Raw genomic sequence first — 17,631 nt, 5'->3', positions numbered from 1 at the left:
CCAATTAATCCCATTCCCCCGCTCTTTCCCCAGAGCCCTGCTGATTTTTCCCCTCAAGTATTTATCCAATTCCCTTTTGAAAGTTACTATTGAATCTGCTTCCACCGCCCTTTCAGGCAGCGCGTTCCAGATCACAACTCGCTGCGTAAAAAACATTCTCCTCATCTCCCCTCTGGTTCTTTTGCCAATGACCTTCAATCTGTGTCCTCTGGTTACCGACCCTCCTGCCACTGGAAACAGTTTCTCCTTATTTACTCCATCAAAACCCCTCATGATTTTGAACACCTCTATTAAATCTCCCCTTCACCTTCTCTGCTCTAAGGAGAACAATCCCAGCTTCTCCAGTCTCTCCACATAACTGAAGTCCCTCATCCCTGGAACCATTCTAGTAAATCTCCTCTGCACCCTCTCCAAGGCCCTGACATCCTTCCTAAAGTGTGGTGCCCAGAATTGGACACAATCCTCCAGCTGAGGTCGAACCAGTGATTTATAAAGGTTTAGTATAATGTCCTTGTTTTGTATTCTATGCCTCTATGAATAAAGCCAAGGATCCCGTGTGCTTTTAACAGCCTTCTCAACTTGCCTCGTCACCTTCAATGATTTGTGTACGTCCACCCTCAGGTCTCTCTGTTCCTGCACCCCCTTTAAATTGTCCCCTTTAGTTTATATTGTCTCTCACACTCCTGTACCCTAATATGCTTATTGCCCCGAACAAGTGGCGGTGAGTGTCTGGAGCCGCTGCAGTCTGTAGTTGGGAGTTTCAGCGTCAGGACTTGGTTTGAAAATCTGTTCTCCACTGATCGATTGATTGATTGGAACCTTTTGTGCTTCTTGTACTTTCCCAGTTTCCGTACCCTGCCCCTCCCCCTCAGGAACCAGTGAAGACCCTGCGGAGCCTGATCAACATTCGGAAAGACACACTGCGCTTGGTGAGGTGAGTGAACCTGAAACCGGGAGTATGTCGGAGTAACTAACCTACCAGAGTAATAGAGAGAGCCATGGGAGGAATGGAGAGTGACCGGGCCTGGTGAATCAGACATAGCCTCCTCCACACACACAACCATCCACAGCAGACCAACAGTGCAGCCACACATTGCATGGTATAGAAAACGTCCCATGCTATAGAATCCTGTGCACGCTGCATGGTATAGGAGCCGGCGCGCTGCACGGTATATGAGCCTGCACGTGCTGCATGGTATAGGAGCCCGCGCACGCTGCATGGTATAGGAGCCTGCGCGTGCTGCATGATATAGGAGCCTGCACGGTATAGGAGCCTGCGCATGATGCATGGTATAGGAGCCTGCGCGCTGCATGGTATAGGAGCCTGCACATGCTGCATGGTATAGGAGCCTGCACGTGCTGCATGGTATAGGAGCCTGCGCGTGCTGCATGGTATAGGAGCCCATGCACTGCACGGTATAGAAGCCTGCACGTGCTGCATGGTCTAGGAGCCTGCGCACACTGCACGGTATAGGAGCCTGCGCGTGCTGCATGGTATAGGAGCCTGTGCACACTGCATGGTATAGGAGCCTGTGCGGGCTGCATGGTATAGGAGCCTGTGCACACTGCATGGTATAGGAGCCTGTGCGGGCTGCATGGTATAGGAGCCTGTGCGGGCTGCATGGTATAGGAGCCTGTGCGTGCTGCATGGTATAGGAGCCTGTGCACACTGCATGGTATAGGAGCCTGTGCGGGCTGCATGGTATAGGAGCCTGTGCGGGCTGCATGGTATAGGAGCCTGTGCGTGCTGCATGGTATAGGAGCCTGTGCGTGCTGCATGGTATAGGAGCCTGTGCGGGCTGCATGGTATAGGAGCCTGTGCACACTGCATGGTATAGGAGCCTGTGCGGGCTGCATGGTATAGGAGCCTGTGCGGGCTGCATGGTATAGGAGCCTGTGCGTGCTGCATGGTATAGGAGCCTGCGCATGCTGCATGGTATAGGAGCCTGCGCGTGCTGCATGGTATAGGAGCCTGCGCGGGCTGCATGGTATAGGAGCCTGTGCGTGCTGCATGGTATAGGAGCCTGCGCGTGCTGCATGGTATAGGAGCCTGCGCGTGCTGCATGGTATAGGAGCCTGCCCATGCTGCATGGTATAGGAGCCTGCGCGTGCTGCATGGTATAGGAGCCTGCGCGTGCTGCATGGTATAGGAGCCTGCCCATGCTGCATGGTATAGGAGCCTGCACGTGCTGCATGGTATAGGAGCCCGCGCACGCTGCATGGTATCGGAGCCTGCACATGCTGCATGGTATAGGAGCCCGCGCACGCTGCATGGTATAGGAGCCTGTGCGTGCTGCATGGTATAGGAGCCTGCACTTGCTGCATGGTATAGGAGCCTGCACTTGCTGCATGGTATAGAAACCTGCGCGCTGCATGGTATAGGAGCCTGCACATGCTGCATGGGATAGGAGCCTGTGCACGCTACATGGTATAGGAGCCTGCACGTGCTGCATGGTATAGGAGCCTGCGCACGCTGCATGGTATAGGAGCCTGCGCGTGCTGCATGGTATAAGAGCCCACGCACGCTGCATGGTATAGAAGCCTGCACGTGCTGCATGGTATAGGAGCCTGCGCACGCTGCATGGTATAGGAGCCTGCGCGTGCTGCGTGGTATAAGAGCCCACGCACGCTGCATGGTATAGAAGCCTGCACGTGCTGCATGGTATAGGAGCCTGCGCACACTGCACAGTATAGGAGCCCGCGCACGCTGCATGGTATAGGAGCCGTCGCACGCTGCATGGTATAGGAGCCTGCGCACACTGCATGGTATAGGAGCCTGCGCATGCTGCTTGGTATAGGAGCCTGCACGTGCTGCATGGTATCGGAGCCGGCGCATGCTGCATGGTATAGGAGCCAGTGCATGCTGCATGGTATAGGAGCCGGCGCACTGCATGGTATATGAGCCTGCACGTGCTGCATGGTATAGGAGCCCGCGCACGCTGCATGGTATAGGAACCTGCGCGTGCTGCATGGTATGGGAGCCTGCACGTGCTGCATGGTATCGGAGCCTGCATGTGCTGCATGGCATAGGAGCCCACGCACACTGCATGGTATCGGAGCCTGCATGTGCTGCATGGCATAGGAGCCCACGCACACTGCACGGTATAGGAGCCTGCACGTGCTGCATGGTATAGGAGCCTGCGCACACTGCACGGTATAGGAGCCTGCTCATGCTGCACGGTATAGGAGCCTGTGCACGCTGCACGGTATAGGAGCCTGCTCATGCTGCACGGTATAGGAGCCTGTGCGTGCTGCATGGTATAGGAGCCTGCACATGCTGCATGGTATAGGAGCCTGCGTGTGCTGCATGGTATAGGAGCCCACGTGGGCTGCATGGTATAGGAGCCTGCACATGCTGCATGGTATAGGAGCCTGCATGTGCTGCATGGTATAGGAGCCTGCACACGCTGCGTGGTATAGGAGCCGGCACGCTGCATGGTATAGGAGCCTGCGCCTGCTGCATGGTATAGGAGCCCGCGCACGCTGCATGGTATAGGAGCCGACGCGCTGCATGGTATATGAGCCTGTGCGTGCTGCATGGTATAGGAGCCTGCGCACGCTGCATGGTATAGGAGCCTGCGCACGCTGCATGGTATAGGAGCCTGCGCACGTTGCATGGTATAGGAGCCTGCGCACGCTGCACGGTATAGGAATCGGCACATGCTGCATGGTTTAGGAGGCTGCGCGCTGCATGGTATAGGAGCCTGCACGTACTGCATGGTATAGGAGCCTGCGCACACTGCACAGTATAGGAGCCCACGCATGCTGCATGGTATAGGAGCCCACGCACGCTGCATGGTATAGGAGCCCGTGCACGCTGCATGGTATAGGAGCCTGCGCATGCTGCATGGTATAGGAGCCTGCGCACACTGCATGGTATAGGAGCCTGCACGTGCTGCATGGTATCGGAACCGGCGCATGCTGCATGGTATAGGAGCCGGCGCACTGCATGGTATATGAGCCTGCACGTGCTGCATGGTATAGGAGCCCGCGCACGCTGCATGGTATAGGAACCTGCACGTGCTGTATGGTATAGGAGCCTGCACGTGCTGCATGGTATCGGAGCCTGCATGTGCTGCATGGTATAGGAGCCCACGCACACTGCACGGTATAGGAGCCTGCACGTGCTGCATGGTATAGGAGCCTGCGCACACTGCACGGTATAGGAGCCTGCTCATGCTGCACGGTATAGGAGCCTGCGTGTGCTGCATGGTATAGGAGCCTGCGTGTGCTGCATGGTATAGGAGCCCACGTGGGCTGCATGGTATAGGAGCCTGCACATGCTGCATGGTATAGGAGCCTGCATGTGCTGCATGGTATAGGAGCCTGCACACGCTGCGTGGTATAGGAGCCGGCACGCTGCATGGTATAGGAGCCTGCGCCTGCTGCATGGTATAGGAGCCCGCGCACGCTGCATGGTATAGGAGCCGACGCGCTGCATGGTATATGAGCCTGTGCGTGCTGCATGGTATAGGAGCCTGCGCACGCTGCATGGTATAGGAGCCTGCGCACGCTGCATGGTATAGGAGCCTGCGCACGTTGCATGGTATAGGAGCCTGCGCACGCTGCACGGTATAGGAATCGGCACATGCTGCATGGTTTAGGAGGCTGCGCGCTGCATGGTATAGGAGCCTGCACGTACTGCATGGTATAGGAGCCTGCGCACACTGCACAGTATAGGAGCCCACGCATGCTGCATGGTATAGGAGCCCACGCACGCTGCATGGTATAGGAGCCCGTGCACGCTGCATGGTATAGGAGCCTGCGCATGCTGCATGGTATAGGAGCCTGCGCACACTGCATGGTATAGGAGCCTGCACGTGCTGCATGGTATCGGAACCGGCGCATGCTGCATGGTATAGGAGCCGGCGCACTGCATGGTATATGAGCCTGCACGTGCTGCATGGTATAGGAGCCCGCGCACGCTGCATGGTATAGGAACCTGCACGTGCTGTATGGTATAGGAGCCTGCACGTGCTGCATGGTATCGGAGCCTGCATGTGCTGCATGGTATAGGAGCCCACGCACACTGCACGGTATAGAAGCTTGCACGTGCTGCATGGTTTAGGAGCCTGCGCACACTGCACGGTATAGGAGCCTGCACGTGCTGCATGGTATAGGAGCCTGCGCACACTGCACGGTATAGGAGCCTGCACGTGCTGCATGGTATAGGAGCCTGTGCACGCTGCATGGTATAGGAGCCTGTGCGTGCTGCATGGTATAGGAGCCTGTGCATGCTGCATGGTATAGGAGCCTGCGCGTGCTGCATGGTATAGGAGCCCACGTGGGCTGCATGGTATAGGAGCCTGCACATGCTGCATGGTATAGGAGCCTGCATGTGCTGCATGGTATAGGAGCCTGCACACGCTGCATGGTATAGGAGCCGGCACGCTGCATGGTATATGAGCCTGCGCCTGCTGCATGGTATAGGAGCCCGCGCACGCTGCATGGTATAGGAGCCGACGCGCTGCATGGTATATGAGCCTGTGCGTGCTGCATGGTATAGGAGCCAACGCGCTGCATGGTATAGGAGCCTGCGCACGCTGCATGGTATAGGAGCCTGCACACGCTGCATGGTATAGGAGCCTGCGCACACTGCATGGTATAGGAGCCTGCGCACGCTGCATGGTATAGGAGCCTGCGCACACTGCATGGTATAGGAGCCTGCGCATGCTGCATGGTATAGGAGCCTGCATGTGCTGCATGGTATAGGAGCCGGCGCACTGCATGGTATATGAGCCTGCACGTGCTGCATGGTATAGGAGCCCGCGCACGCTGCATGGTATAGGAACCTGCACGTGCTGTATGGTATAGGAGCCTGCACGTGCTGCATGGTATCGGAGCCTGCATGTGCTGCATGGTATAGGAGCCCACGCACACTGCACGGTATAGAAGCTTGCACGTGCTGCATGGTTTAGGAGCCTGCGCACACTGCACGGTATAGGAGCCTGCACGTGCTGCATGGTATAGGAGCCTGCGCACACTGCACGGTATAGGAGCCTGCACGTGCTGCATGGTATAGGAGCCTGCGCACACTGCACGGTATAGGAGCCTGTGCACGCTGCACGGTATAGGAGCCTGTGCACGCTGCATGGTATAGGAGCCTGTGCGTGCTGCATGGTATAGGAGCCTGTGCATGCTGCATGGTATAGGAGCCTGCGCGTGCTGCATGGTATAGGAGCCCACGTGGGCTGCATGGTATAGGAGCCTGCACATGCTGCATGGTATAGGAGCCTGCATGTGCTGCATGGTATAGGAGCCTGCACACGCTGCATGGTATAGGAGCCGGCACGCTGCATGGTATATGAGCCTGCGCCTGCTGCATGGTATAGGAGCCCGCGCACGCTGCATGGTATAGGAGCCGACGCGCTGCATGGTATATGAGCCTGTGCGTGCTGCATGGTATAGGAGCCAACGCGCTGCATGGTATAGGAGCCTGCGCACGCTGCATGGTATAGGAGCCTGCACACGCTGCATGGTATAGGAGCCCGTGCACGCTGCATGGTATAGGAGCCTGCGCATGCTGCATGGTATAGGAGCCTGCGCACACTGCATGGTATAGGAGCCTGCACGTGCTGCATGGTATCGGAACCGGCGCATGCTGCATGGTATAGGAGCCTGCACACGCTGCATGGTATAGGAGCCTGCGCACACTGCATGGTATAGGAGCCTGCATGTGCTGCATGGTATAGGAGCCTGCACACGCTGCATGGTATAGGAGCCGGCACGCTGAATGGTATATGAGCCTGTGCGTGCTGCATGGTATAGGAGCCGACGCGCTGCATGGTATAGGAGCCTGCGCACGCCGCATGGTATAGGAGCCTGCGCACGCTGCATGGTATAGGAGCCTGCGCACGCTGCATGGTATAGGGGCCTGCCCACACTGCATGGTATAGGAGCCTGCGCACACTGCACGGTATAGGAATCTGCACACGCTGCATGGTATAGGAGCCTGCGCACGCTGCATGGTATAGGGGCCTGCCCACACTGCATGGTATAGGAGCCTGCACACGCTGCATGGTATAGGAGCCGGCACGCTGCATGGTATATGAGCCTGTGCATGCTGCATGGTATAGGAGCCGACGCGCTGCATGGTATAGGAGCCTGCGCACTGCATGGTATAGGAGCCTGCACACGCTGCATGGTATAGGAGCCCGCACGCTGCATGGTATAGGGGCCTGCCCACACTGCATGGTATAGGAGCCTGCGCACGCTGCACGGTATAGGAATCTGCACATGCTGCATGGTTTAGGAGCCTGCACATGCTGCATGGTTTAGGAGCCTGCGCACGCTGCATGGTATAGGAGCCTGCGCACGCTGCATGGTATAGGAATCTGCACATGCTGCATGGTTTAGGAGCCTGCACATGCTGCATGGTTTAGGAGCCTGCGCACACTGCATGGTTTAGGAGCCTGCGCACGCTGCACGGTATAGGAATCTGCACATGCTGCATGGTTTAGGAGCCTGCACATGCTGCATGGTTTAGGAGCCTGCGCACGCTGCATGGTATAGGAGCCTGCGCACGCTGCATGGTATAGGAATCTGCACATGCTGCATGGTTTAGGAGCCTGCACATGCTGCATGGTTTAGGAGCCTGCGCACACTGCATGGTTTAGGAGCCTGCGCACGCTGTATGGTATAGGAATCTGCACATGCTGCATGGTTTAGGAGCCTGCGCACTGCATGGTATAGGAGCCTGCGCACTGCATGGTTTAGGAGCCTGCACGTGCTGCATGGTATAGGAATCTGCACATGCTGCATGGTTTAGGAGCCTGCGCACTGCATGTTATAGGAGCCTGCACGTGCTGCATGGTTTAGGAGCCTGCGCACTGCATGGTATAGGAGCCTGCACGTGCTGCATGGTATAGGAGCCTGCGCACTGCATGGTATAGGAGCCTGCACGTGCTGCATGGTATAGGAGCCTGCGCACTGCATGGTATAGGAGCCTGCACGTGCTGCATGGTATAGGAGCCCGCACATGCTGCATTTAGGAGCCTGCACACGCTGCACGGTATAGGAATCTGCACGTGCTGCATGGTTTAGGAGCCTGCGCACTGCATGGTTTAGGAGCCTGCACATGCTGCATGGTATAGGAGCCTGCACGTGCTGCATGGTATAGGAGCCTGCGCATGCTGCATGGTATAGGAGCCTGCACATGCTGCATGGTATAGGAGCCTGCGCACGTTGCACGGTATAGGAGCCTGCCCACGCTGCATGGTATAGGAGCCCGCACGTGCTGCATGGTTTAGGAGCCTGCCCACGCTGCACGGTATAGGAGCCGGCGCACTGCATGGTATAGGAGCCGGCGCACTGCACGGTATAGGAGCCTGCCCACGCTGCATGGTATAGGAGCCCGCACGTGCTGCATGGTTTAGGAGCCTGCCCACGCTGCACGGTATAGGAGCCTGCCCACGCTGCATGGTATAGGAGCCCGCACGTGCTGCATGGTTTAGGAGCCTGCCCACGCTGCACGGTATAGGAGCCGGCGCACTGCATGGTATAGGAGCCGGCGCACTGCACGGTATAGGAGCCTGCGCACGTTGCACGGTATAGGAGCCCGCACGTGCTGCATGGTATAGGAGCCGGCGCACTGCATGGTATAGGAGCCGGCGCACTGCATGGTATAGGAGCCTGCACGTGCTGCATGGTATAGGGGCCTGCCCACACTGCACGGTATAGGAGCCTGCGCACGTTGCACGGTATAGGAGCCTGCCCACACTGCACGGTATAGGGGCCTGCCCACACTGCACGGTATAGGGGCCTGCCCCGGCCACTTGGCACACTGAGGGTTCTGGAGCATCATTCACCTTCCCCACACTCGGTCAGGCTGAGCGAGTTCACTCTGGATGAGACTCTTTGTTTCAGGTCCTGTTTTTCAGACAAGACGCTTTGAGTGACGAAATGTTTTTCTCCATTGCAGGTGCGCTGAGGAGGTGAAGACCGCTGGAGAGGAGACCCCCAAACCAAAGATCTCTTACAACGTGGAATTCACCTTTGATGCTGATGCGCGTGTGGCCATTACAATCTATTACCAAGCAACAGAGGACTTTCAGAATGGCTGTGCCAGGTGAGTGTGGAGTCGGTGTGTAACCTGGTGTAGCACACACTGGCTGGGTTCTCCTGAGTTACCCCACACTTTGAGGTGGATTTGGGGCAGTAGATAGAGGCAAATCTAGTCTTAAAGGCCACATTATGCACTGCTACTGAAGGTGCGTGTTCCCTTGCCTGTGTCGCGATCTCCCCAGTGCTTCAGTCCTGGTTTCACTCGGCTCTCCCGACATTGCTCCCTCACACTCTGGACATGGGTTTCACAATTGGATGTTAGGAAGAGTCGGAGGATGAAAAGGACGATGAGGAGGAAGACTTGGAAGAGGTTGGGTTGGAGGCTCTTCGGGCAACAGGATCTATAGACCGACAAGGAAGCAGAAGAAGGAGGGGAACGAGTACAGGGCAGCAGGTCAAGCAAGGGAAGCACAACTGAGAGCCCAGAGCTCCGTCCCTCTGATAACGGGCCGTGTGTCACTCTGTGTTTCTAGCAGAGCTCCGTCCCTCTGATAACGGGCTGTGTGTCACTCTGTGTTTCTAGCAGAGCTCCGTCCCTCTGATAACGGGCCGTGTGTTACTCTGTGATCTTTCCTACCCTTTTCTAATCTGGATCTTTTCAGTTACACAGCTAAAGACCGCTCGCTGCAGTCTGAAACCGTGCGCTATAAGCGTGGCGTGTGTCAGCAGTTCTGTCTGCCCTCTCACACCGTCGACCCATCAGACTGGATGGAGGAGGAGGTAGGAAGTGTGAATGTATTAGCGAATCTCTGTTCCAGGCATTGGCTTAACATTTAAACTCCAATTGGAAAAGACAAAATTTATTCCCATTAAAATGAGTTTTAATTAAACAGCTATTTATGTTATATGTTCAGGATTAATAGATTGAACAGAAAAGTCATTTTACTCAACAAGACAACTTGTATTTATATAGTTTCACAGGAGTGTTATTAATCAAAATCTGACGCTGAGCCACATGAGATACTAGGACAGACAATCAAAAGCTTGGCCGGCCTCCCACCTCCCACCCCCCGTAAACTTCAGCTCATCCAACACTCACTGCCCCGTGTCCTAACTCACACCCAGTCCCGCTCACCCATCACCCCCTGTGCTCACTGCCCCGTGTCCTAGCTCACACCCAGTCCCGTTCACCCATCACCCCCTGTGCTCACTGCCCCATGTCCTAACTCACAGCCAGTCCCGTTCACCCATCACCCCTGTGCTCACTGCCCCGTGTCCTAACTCACACCCAGTCCCGTTCACCCATCACCCCCTGTGCTCACTGCCCCGTGTCCTAGCTCACACCCAGTCCCGTTCACCCATCACCCCCTGTGCTCACTGCCCCATGTCCTAACTCACAGCCAGTCCCGTTCACCCATCACCCCTGTGCTCACTGCCCCGTGTCCTAACTCACACCCAGTCCCGTTCACCCATCACCCCCTGTGCTCACTGCCCCGTGTCCTAACTCACACCCAGTCCCGTTCACCCATCACCCCCTGTGCTCACTGCCCCGTGTCCTAACTCGCACCCAGTCCCGTTCACCCATCACCCCCTGTGCTCACTGCCCCGTGTCCTAACTCACACCCAGTCCCGTTCACCCCTCACCCCCTGTGCTCAATGCCCCGTGTCCTAACTCACACCCAGTCCCGTTCACCCATCACCCCCTGTGCTCACTGCCCCGTGTCCTAACTCACACCCAGTCCCGTTCACCCCTCACCCCCTGTGCTCACTGCCCCGTGTCCTAACTCACACCCAGTCCCGTTCACCCATCACCCCCTGTGCTCACTGCCCCGTGTCCAACTCACACCCAGTCCCGTTCACCCATCACCCCCTGTGCTCACTGCCCCGTGTCCTAACTCACACCCAGTCCCGTTCACCCATCACCCCCTGTGCTCACTGCCCCGTGTCCTAACTCACACCCAGTCCCGTTTACCCATCACCCCCTGTGCTCACTGCCCCGTGTCCTAACACACACCCAGTCCCGTTCACCCATCACCCCCTGTGCTCACTGCCCCGTGTCCTAACTCACACCCAGTCCCGTTCACCCATTACCCCCTGTGCTCACTGTCCCGTGTCCTAACTCACACCCAGTCCCGTTCACCCATCACCCCCTGTGCTCACTGCCCCGTGTCCTAACTCACACCCAGTCCCGTTCACCCATCACCCCTGTGCTCACTGCCCTGTGTCCTAACTCACACCCAGTCCCGTTCACCCATCACCCCCTGTGCTCACTGCCCCGTGTCCTAACTCACACCCAGTCCCGTTCACCCATTACCCCCTGTGCTCACTGTCCCGTGTCCTAACTCACACCCAGTCCCGTTCACCCATCACCCTCTGTGCTCACTGCCCCGTGTCCTAACTCACACCCAGTCCCGTTCACCCCCTGTGCTCACTGCCCCGTGTCCTAACTCACACCCAGTCCCGTTCACCCCCTGTGCTCACTGCCCCGTGTCTTAACTCACACCCAGTCCCGTTCACCCATCGCCCCTTGTGCTCACTGCCCCGTGTCCTAACTCACACCCAGTCCCGTTCACCCCTCACCCCCTGTGCTCACTGCCCCGTGTCCTAACTCACACCCAGTCCCGTTCACCCATCGCCCCCTGTGCTCACTGACCGACACTGGCTCCAAGTTATCCTTTCCTCCTTTAAGACGCTCCTTTTAAACCTACCTCTGTGACCAAGCTTTTGAACAACTGCCCCAATATCTCCTTCTGTGGCTCGGTGTCAAATGTTGTTTGATCATCGCTCCTGTGAAGCACCCCGGGATGTTTTACTACATTAAAGGTGCTACATAAATACATGTTGTTGTTTCTCTCTCTCGTTTCTTTTCCCTCTTATTGCTTTCTCTTTCTTTCTCTCCTCAGCACTAAGTAAGCATTTAACTGCTGTTTTAAAATTTAGCCGTGTGCTGTTTTAAGATTATCGTGACCCAGAATGGAAGCTGACAGATCCTCGCTGAATGGGATGGTTTTATATTCTGGGATCAGAGTGAGGGAGTTCCAGCCTCACTGCAGTGAGAGTCGGGGGGGTCAGAGGTCCCTGACTGACTGAACTGAAGTCAGAATTTTACAGCACAGTAGGAGACCATTCGGCCGGTCTCGCCGGTGCTGTCTGTGTGAAAGAGCTATCCCATTACTCCCATTCCCCACACAAATAAAATCTGGAATAAAAAGCTGGAATCAGTAAAGTGACCATGAAGCTGTCAGAATGTGGTAAAAGCCCATCTGGTTCACTAATGTCCTTTAGGGAAGGAAATCTACCGTCCTTACCCGGTCTGGCCTATATGTGACTGCAGACCCACAGCAATGTGGTTGACTCTTAATTGCCCTCTGAAATGGCCCAGCGAGACACTCCGTTATATCAAACCAACTGCAGCGGTTCAAGGCGGCGGCTCACCACCACATTCTCGGGGTAACTAGGGACGGGCAATAAATGCCGGCCTCGCCAGCGACGCCCACATCCCGAGAAGGAATTAAAAAAATCTTTTACATTTTCTTCAAATATTTATCCATTTTTTTTAGAAGCTGTTATTGATTCTGTTTCCATCTCTGTTTCTGTCAATATTCCATGACTTATCAAACCTCTGTGTAAAGTGTTTTAAATCCACCTCCCGTCTCCTTCACTCTTTTAGAGATTGTTTTAAATTTGTTCCCTTCAGTTACTGACTTACGATCCGTGAAGAGTGTCTCCATTTATTGAACCCTCATATCATTGAACCCCTCTATCACATCTCCTCCTCGCTACCCTAACCTGCAGCCCTGGGATTATCTCCATGGCCTCAACTCGCTTCCTGCACGGGAGTCTCAACACCGGGGCAAAATATTGTCGCAGCTTGTGAGGTGTGAGTGGTGGGGGGGGCGGTGGGGGGAGGTCAGAGCGAACCCGAGGTACATTCCCCCCCAACCTGAGCTTGCGGGGGGAACGCTCTGACCACTTCCTGTCATAGAATCATAGAATGGTTACAGCACAGAAGGCGGCCATTCAGCCCATCGAGCCGGTGCCGGCTCTCTGCAGGAGCACTTCAGCCAGTCCCACTCTCCCGCCCTTTTCCCATAACCCTGCAAATTTCTTTCCCTCAGGTATTTATCCAACTCCCTTTTGAAATCCGTGATTGAATCTGCCTCCACCGCCCTCAGGCAGTGAATTCCAGATCCTCACCACTCGCTGGGTAAAAAAAGTTTTTCCTTGTGTCGCCTTTGATTCTTTTGCCAATCACCTTAAACCTGTGTCCTCTGGTTCTCGACCCTTCCGCCAATGGGAACAGTTTCTCTCTATCTACTCTGTCTAGACCCCTCATGATTTTGAACACCTCGATCAAATCTCCTCTCAATCTTCTCTGCTCCAAGGAGAACAACCCCAGCTTCTCCAGTCTATCCACGTAACTGAAGACCCTCATCCCTGGAATCATTCTGGTAAATCTTTCCTGCACCCTCTCTAAGGCCTTCACATCCTTCCTAAAGTGTGGTGCCTGGAATTGGACACAATACTCCAGTTGGAGCCAAACCAGTGATTTATAAAAGGTTCATCATAACTTCTTGCTTTTGTACTCTATACCTCTATTTATGAAGCCCAGGATCCCGTGAGCTTTTTTACCACTTTCTCAACCTGCCCTGACACCTTCAATGATTTGTGCACACATACCCCCAGGTCTCTCTGTTCATGCACCCCCTTTAGGATTGTACCCTTTAGTTTATATTTCCTCTCCTCATTCTTTCTACCAAAATGTATCACTTTGCACTTTTCTGCATTAAATTTAATCTGCCACGTGTCCGCCCAGTCCACCAGCCTGTCTATGTCTTCCTGAAGTCTCTCACTCTCCTCCTCACTGTTCACTATACTTCCAAGTTTTGTGTCATCTGCAAATTTTGAAATTGTGCCCTGTACACCCAAGTCTAAGTCATTAATATTATATCAAGAAAAGCAGTGGTCCTAGAACTGACCCCTGGGGAACACCACTGTATACCTTCCTCCAGTCCGAAAAACAACCGTTCACCACTACTCTCTGTCTCCTGTCACTTCGCCAATTCCCTATCCATGCTGCCACTGTCCCTTTTATTCCACGGGCTTCAACTTTGCTGGCAAGCCTATTATGTGGCACTTTGTCGAACACCTTTTGGAAATCCATGTACATCACGTCAACTGCATTACCCTCATCAACCCTCTCTGTTACCTCATCAAAAAACTCGATCAAGTTGGTTAAACACGATTTGCCTTTAACAAATCCGTGCTGGCTTTCCTTAATTAATCCACACTTGTCCAAATGACTGTTAATTTTGTCCCTGATTATCGTTTCTAAAAGCTTCCCCACTACCGAGGTTAAACTGACTGGCCTGTAGTTGCTGGGTTTATCTTTACACCCTTTTTTGAACAATAGTGTAACATTTATAATTCTCCAGTCCTCTGGCACCACCCCGGTATCTAAGGAGGATTGGAATATTATGGCCAGTATCTCCGTGATTTCCACCTTCAATTCCCTCAGCATCCGAGGATACATCCCATCCACTCCTGGTGACTTATCAACGTTAAGTACAACCAGCCTTTCTAGTACCTTCTCTTTATCAATTTTTATCCTATCAAGTGTCTCCACTACCTCCTCCTTCACTATGTCTATGGCAGCATCCTCTTCCTTGGTGAAGACAGATGCAAAGTACTCATTTAGTACCTCAGCCATACCCTCTGCCTCCATGCGTAGGAATCCTTTTTGGTCTCGATTCAGCCCCACCCTTCCTCTTAATACCCTTTTATTATTTATATTCCTATAGAAGACTTTTGGATTACCTTTTATGTTGGCTGCCATTCTATTCTCATGCCCTCTCTTTGCCCCTCTTATTTTCTTTTTCACTTCTCCTCTGACCTTTCTATATTTAGCCTGATTCTCAGCTGGATTTGCAACCTGACCTCTGTCATACGCGCTCTTTTTCGGCTTCATCATATTCTCTATCTCTTTCGTCATCCAGGGAGCTCTGGCTTTAGTTGCCCTGCCTTTCCCCCTAGTGGGAATGTACCTCAACTGTACCTGAACTATTTCCTCTTTAAAGACAGCCCATTGTTCCATTACAGGTCTGCCTGTCAATCTTTGATTCCAGTTTACTCGGGCCAGATCTGTTCTTATCCCACTGAAATTGGCCTTTCCCCCGTTAAACATTTTTACTCTAGATTGCTCCTTGTCCTTTTCCATAGCTAATCTAAACCTTATGATATTATGATCACTGTTCCCTAAATGTTCACCTACTGACACTTGCTCCACTTGACCCACCTCATTCCCCAGAACCAGATCCAGCAATGCCTCCCCCCTCATCAGGCCGGAAACATACTGATCAAGAAAGGTCTCCTGAACACACTTCAGAAATTCTTCCCCTTCTCTGCCCTTAACACTATTACGATCCCAGTCTATATTAGGATTACATCGGATTCCATTACATCGGATATACGATACAGAAACAGGTCATTCGGCCCAACCAGTCCATGCCGGTGTTTATGCTCCACTTGAGCCTCCTCCCGTCTTTCCTCATCTAACTCTATCACCGTAACCCTCTATCCCCTTCTCCCTCATACGCTTGTCCAGCCTCCCCTTAAATGTATCGATACTATTCGCTTCAACCACTCCCTGTGGCAGCGAGTTCCACATTCTCACCACTCTCTGGGTAAAGAAGTTTCTCCTGAATTCCCTGTTGGATTTCTTGGTGACTATCTTATATTGATGGCCTCTAGTTATGCTCTTCCCCACAAGTGGAAACACTCTCTCTGTATCCACTCTATCAAACCCTTTCATAATTTTAAAGACCTCTATTAGGTCACCCCTCAGCCTTTTTTCAAGAGAACAGACCCAGCCTGTTCATCCTTTGCTGATATGTACACCCTCGCATTTCTGGTATCATCCTTGTAAATCTTCCCTGCACCCTCTCCAGTGCCTCCATATCCTTTTTATAATATGGCGACCAGAACTGCACGCAGTACTCTAAGTGTGGTCTAACCAAGGTTCGATACAGGTTTAGCATAACTTCCCTACTTTTCAATTCTATCCCTCTAGAAATAAACCCCCATTATCATTACTCGACGTTCCTGCACCTCTCTGTAGTTTCCCTGCAAATTTGCTCCTCCATGTCATTCCCACTATTTGGTGGTCTATAGAATACACCTAGTAGTCTAATGGCACCTCTTGTCCTGAATCTTTATGTCTTTTCCGGCCAGCTGAGCTCTGACGGCGATCGATCGGTGTACCCGATGGTGATTCACGCCGTGGTGGATGAGGGAGACGGTAAGGACACCGCGCGGTCAACTTCAATCACCGTTAACTTCCGCTACTCAGCCTGGGCTCTGGGCTACTGCCTGCTGGGGGGCGGGGCCTGGCTCTGGGGGGCGGGGCCAGGCTCTGGGGGTGGGGGCGGGGCCAGGCTCTGGGGGGCGGGGCCTGGCTCTGGGGGCAGGGCCTGGCTCTGGGCGGGACCTGGCTCTGGGGGGGGGGGGCCTGGCTCTGGGGGGCGTGGCCTGGCTCTGGGGGCGGGGCCTGGCTCTGGGGGCGGGGCCTGGCTCTGGGGCGGGGCCTGGCTCTGGGCGGGGTCTGGGGGTGGGGGCGGGGCCAGGCTCTGGGGGCGGGGCCTGGCTCTCGGGGGCGGGGACTGGCTCTCGGGGGCGGGGACTGGCTCTCGGGGGGCGGGGCCTGGCTCTCGGGGGGCGGGGCCTGGCTCTCGGGGGGCGGGGCCTGGCTCTGGGGGGGGGGCCTGGCTCTGGGGGGCGGGGCTGGCTCTGGGGGGGGGCCTGGCTCTGGGTTGGGGGTTGGGTCTCGTGAGGTTGGGGGAGGGTCTCGGGGGGCGGGTGGGGGAGGATCTCTGGGGGTGGGGGAGGGTCTCTGGGGGTGGGGGAGGGTCTCGAGAGATTGGGGAGGGTCTCGTGAGGTTGGGGAGGGTCTCTGGGGGTGGGGGAGGGTCTCTGGGGGAGGGTCTCTGGGGGAGGGTCTCTGGGGGCGGGGGAGGGTCTCGGGCGGGGGAGGGTCTCTGGGGGTGGGGAGGGTCTCTGGGGGCGTGGGAGGGTCTCTGCGGGTGGGGGAGGGTCTCTGGGGGAGGGTCTCTGGGGGCGGGGGAGGTTCTCTGGGGGAGGGTCTCTGGGGGCGGGGGAGGGTCTCTGGGGGCGGGGGAGGGTCTCTGGGGTGGGGGAGGGTCTCTGGGGGAGGGTCTCTGGGGGCGGGGGAGGGTCTCTGGGGGCGGGGGAGTGTCTCTGGGGGTGGGGGAGGGTCTCTGGGGGGGTGGGCTCTGAGGGGGGGTCCCTGCTGTACGCGCTCTCTTGTGTTGCTCACTCAGTCTTTTTATTGCTGTCTCCTGTCCAGAGCATCTTGGACACTCCCATGTGCTGCTGACAACATTCGATAAGGTACGAGGTTTAAACACAGCTCCAGCCTCCAGCCTACACTTCCATGGCAAAACCTGGGAATTAAATAACAGTAAATGCGCGGAAAATCCGTCACATCTGGGAGCGAAAACAACCGGTTAATGTTTGAGGTGCAGATCTTTCGCTAGTCCAGGAAATGTGCTGGGGAGCATTTCACAGAAAGCACAAGAGGCCATTCGGCCCATCGTGCCTGTGCCGGCTCTT

At 55.1% G+C, this 17,631-nt stretch overlaps 1 protein-coding gene across 5 annotated transcripts in view; it reads left to right on the top strand.

Moving 5' to 3' along the window:
- Nucleotides 1-17,631, top strand: part of rnf157 (ring finger protein 157) — a 38,917-nt gene that overhangs the window by 9,019 nt on the left and 12,267 nt on the right. For 3 of the 5 annotated variants that reach the window (XM_085964032.1, XM_085964029.1, XM_085964028.1), the window contains exons 3-7: nt 846-934; nt 8,921-9,067; nt 9,666-9,783; nt 16,234-16,300; nt 17,366-17,409. In XM_085964032.1, coding sequence (XP_085820158.1) covers nt 846-934; nt 8,921-9,067; nt 9,666-9,783; nt 16,234-16,300; nt 17,366-17,409 — 465 coding nt within the window. The remainder of the gene's footprint in view (nt 1-845; nt 935-8,920; nt 9,068-9,665; nt 9,784-16,233; nt 16,301-17,365; nt 17,410-17,631) is intronic. The other 2 variants (XM_085964031.1, XM_085964030.1) reach the window with 1 other exon arrangement.

This window comes from Somniosus microcephalus, chromosome 21 (assembly GCF_052327205.1).
Source record: "Somniosus microcephalus isolate GS21.2 chromosome 21, FLI_Smic_1.0, whole genome shotgun sequence".
NCBI lineage: Eukaryota > Metazoa > Chordata > Chondrichthyes > Squaliformes > Somniosidae > Somniosus > Somniosus microcephalus.
Note: the sequence above shows the minus strand (reverse complement) of the source record. Positions and strands in the feature narration are given on the sequence as shown.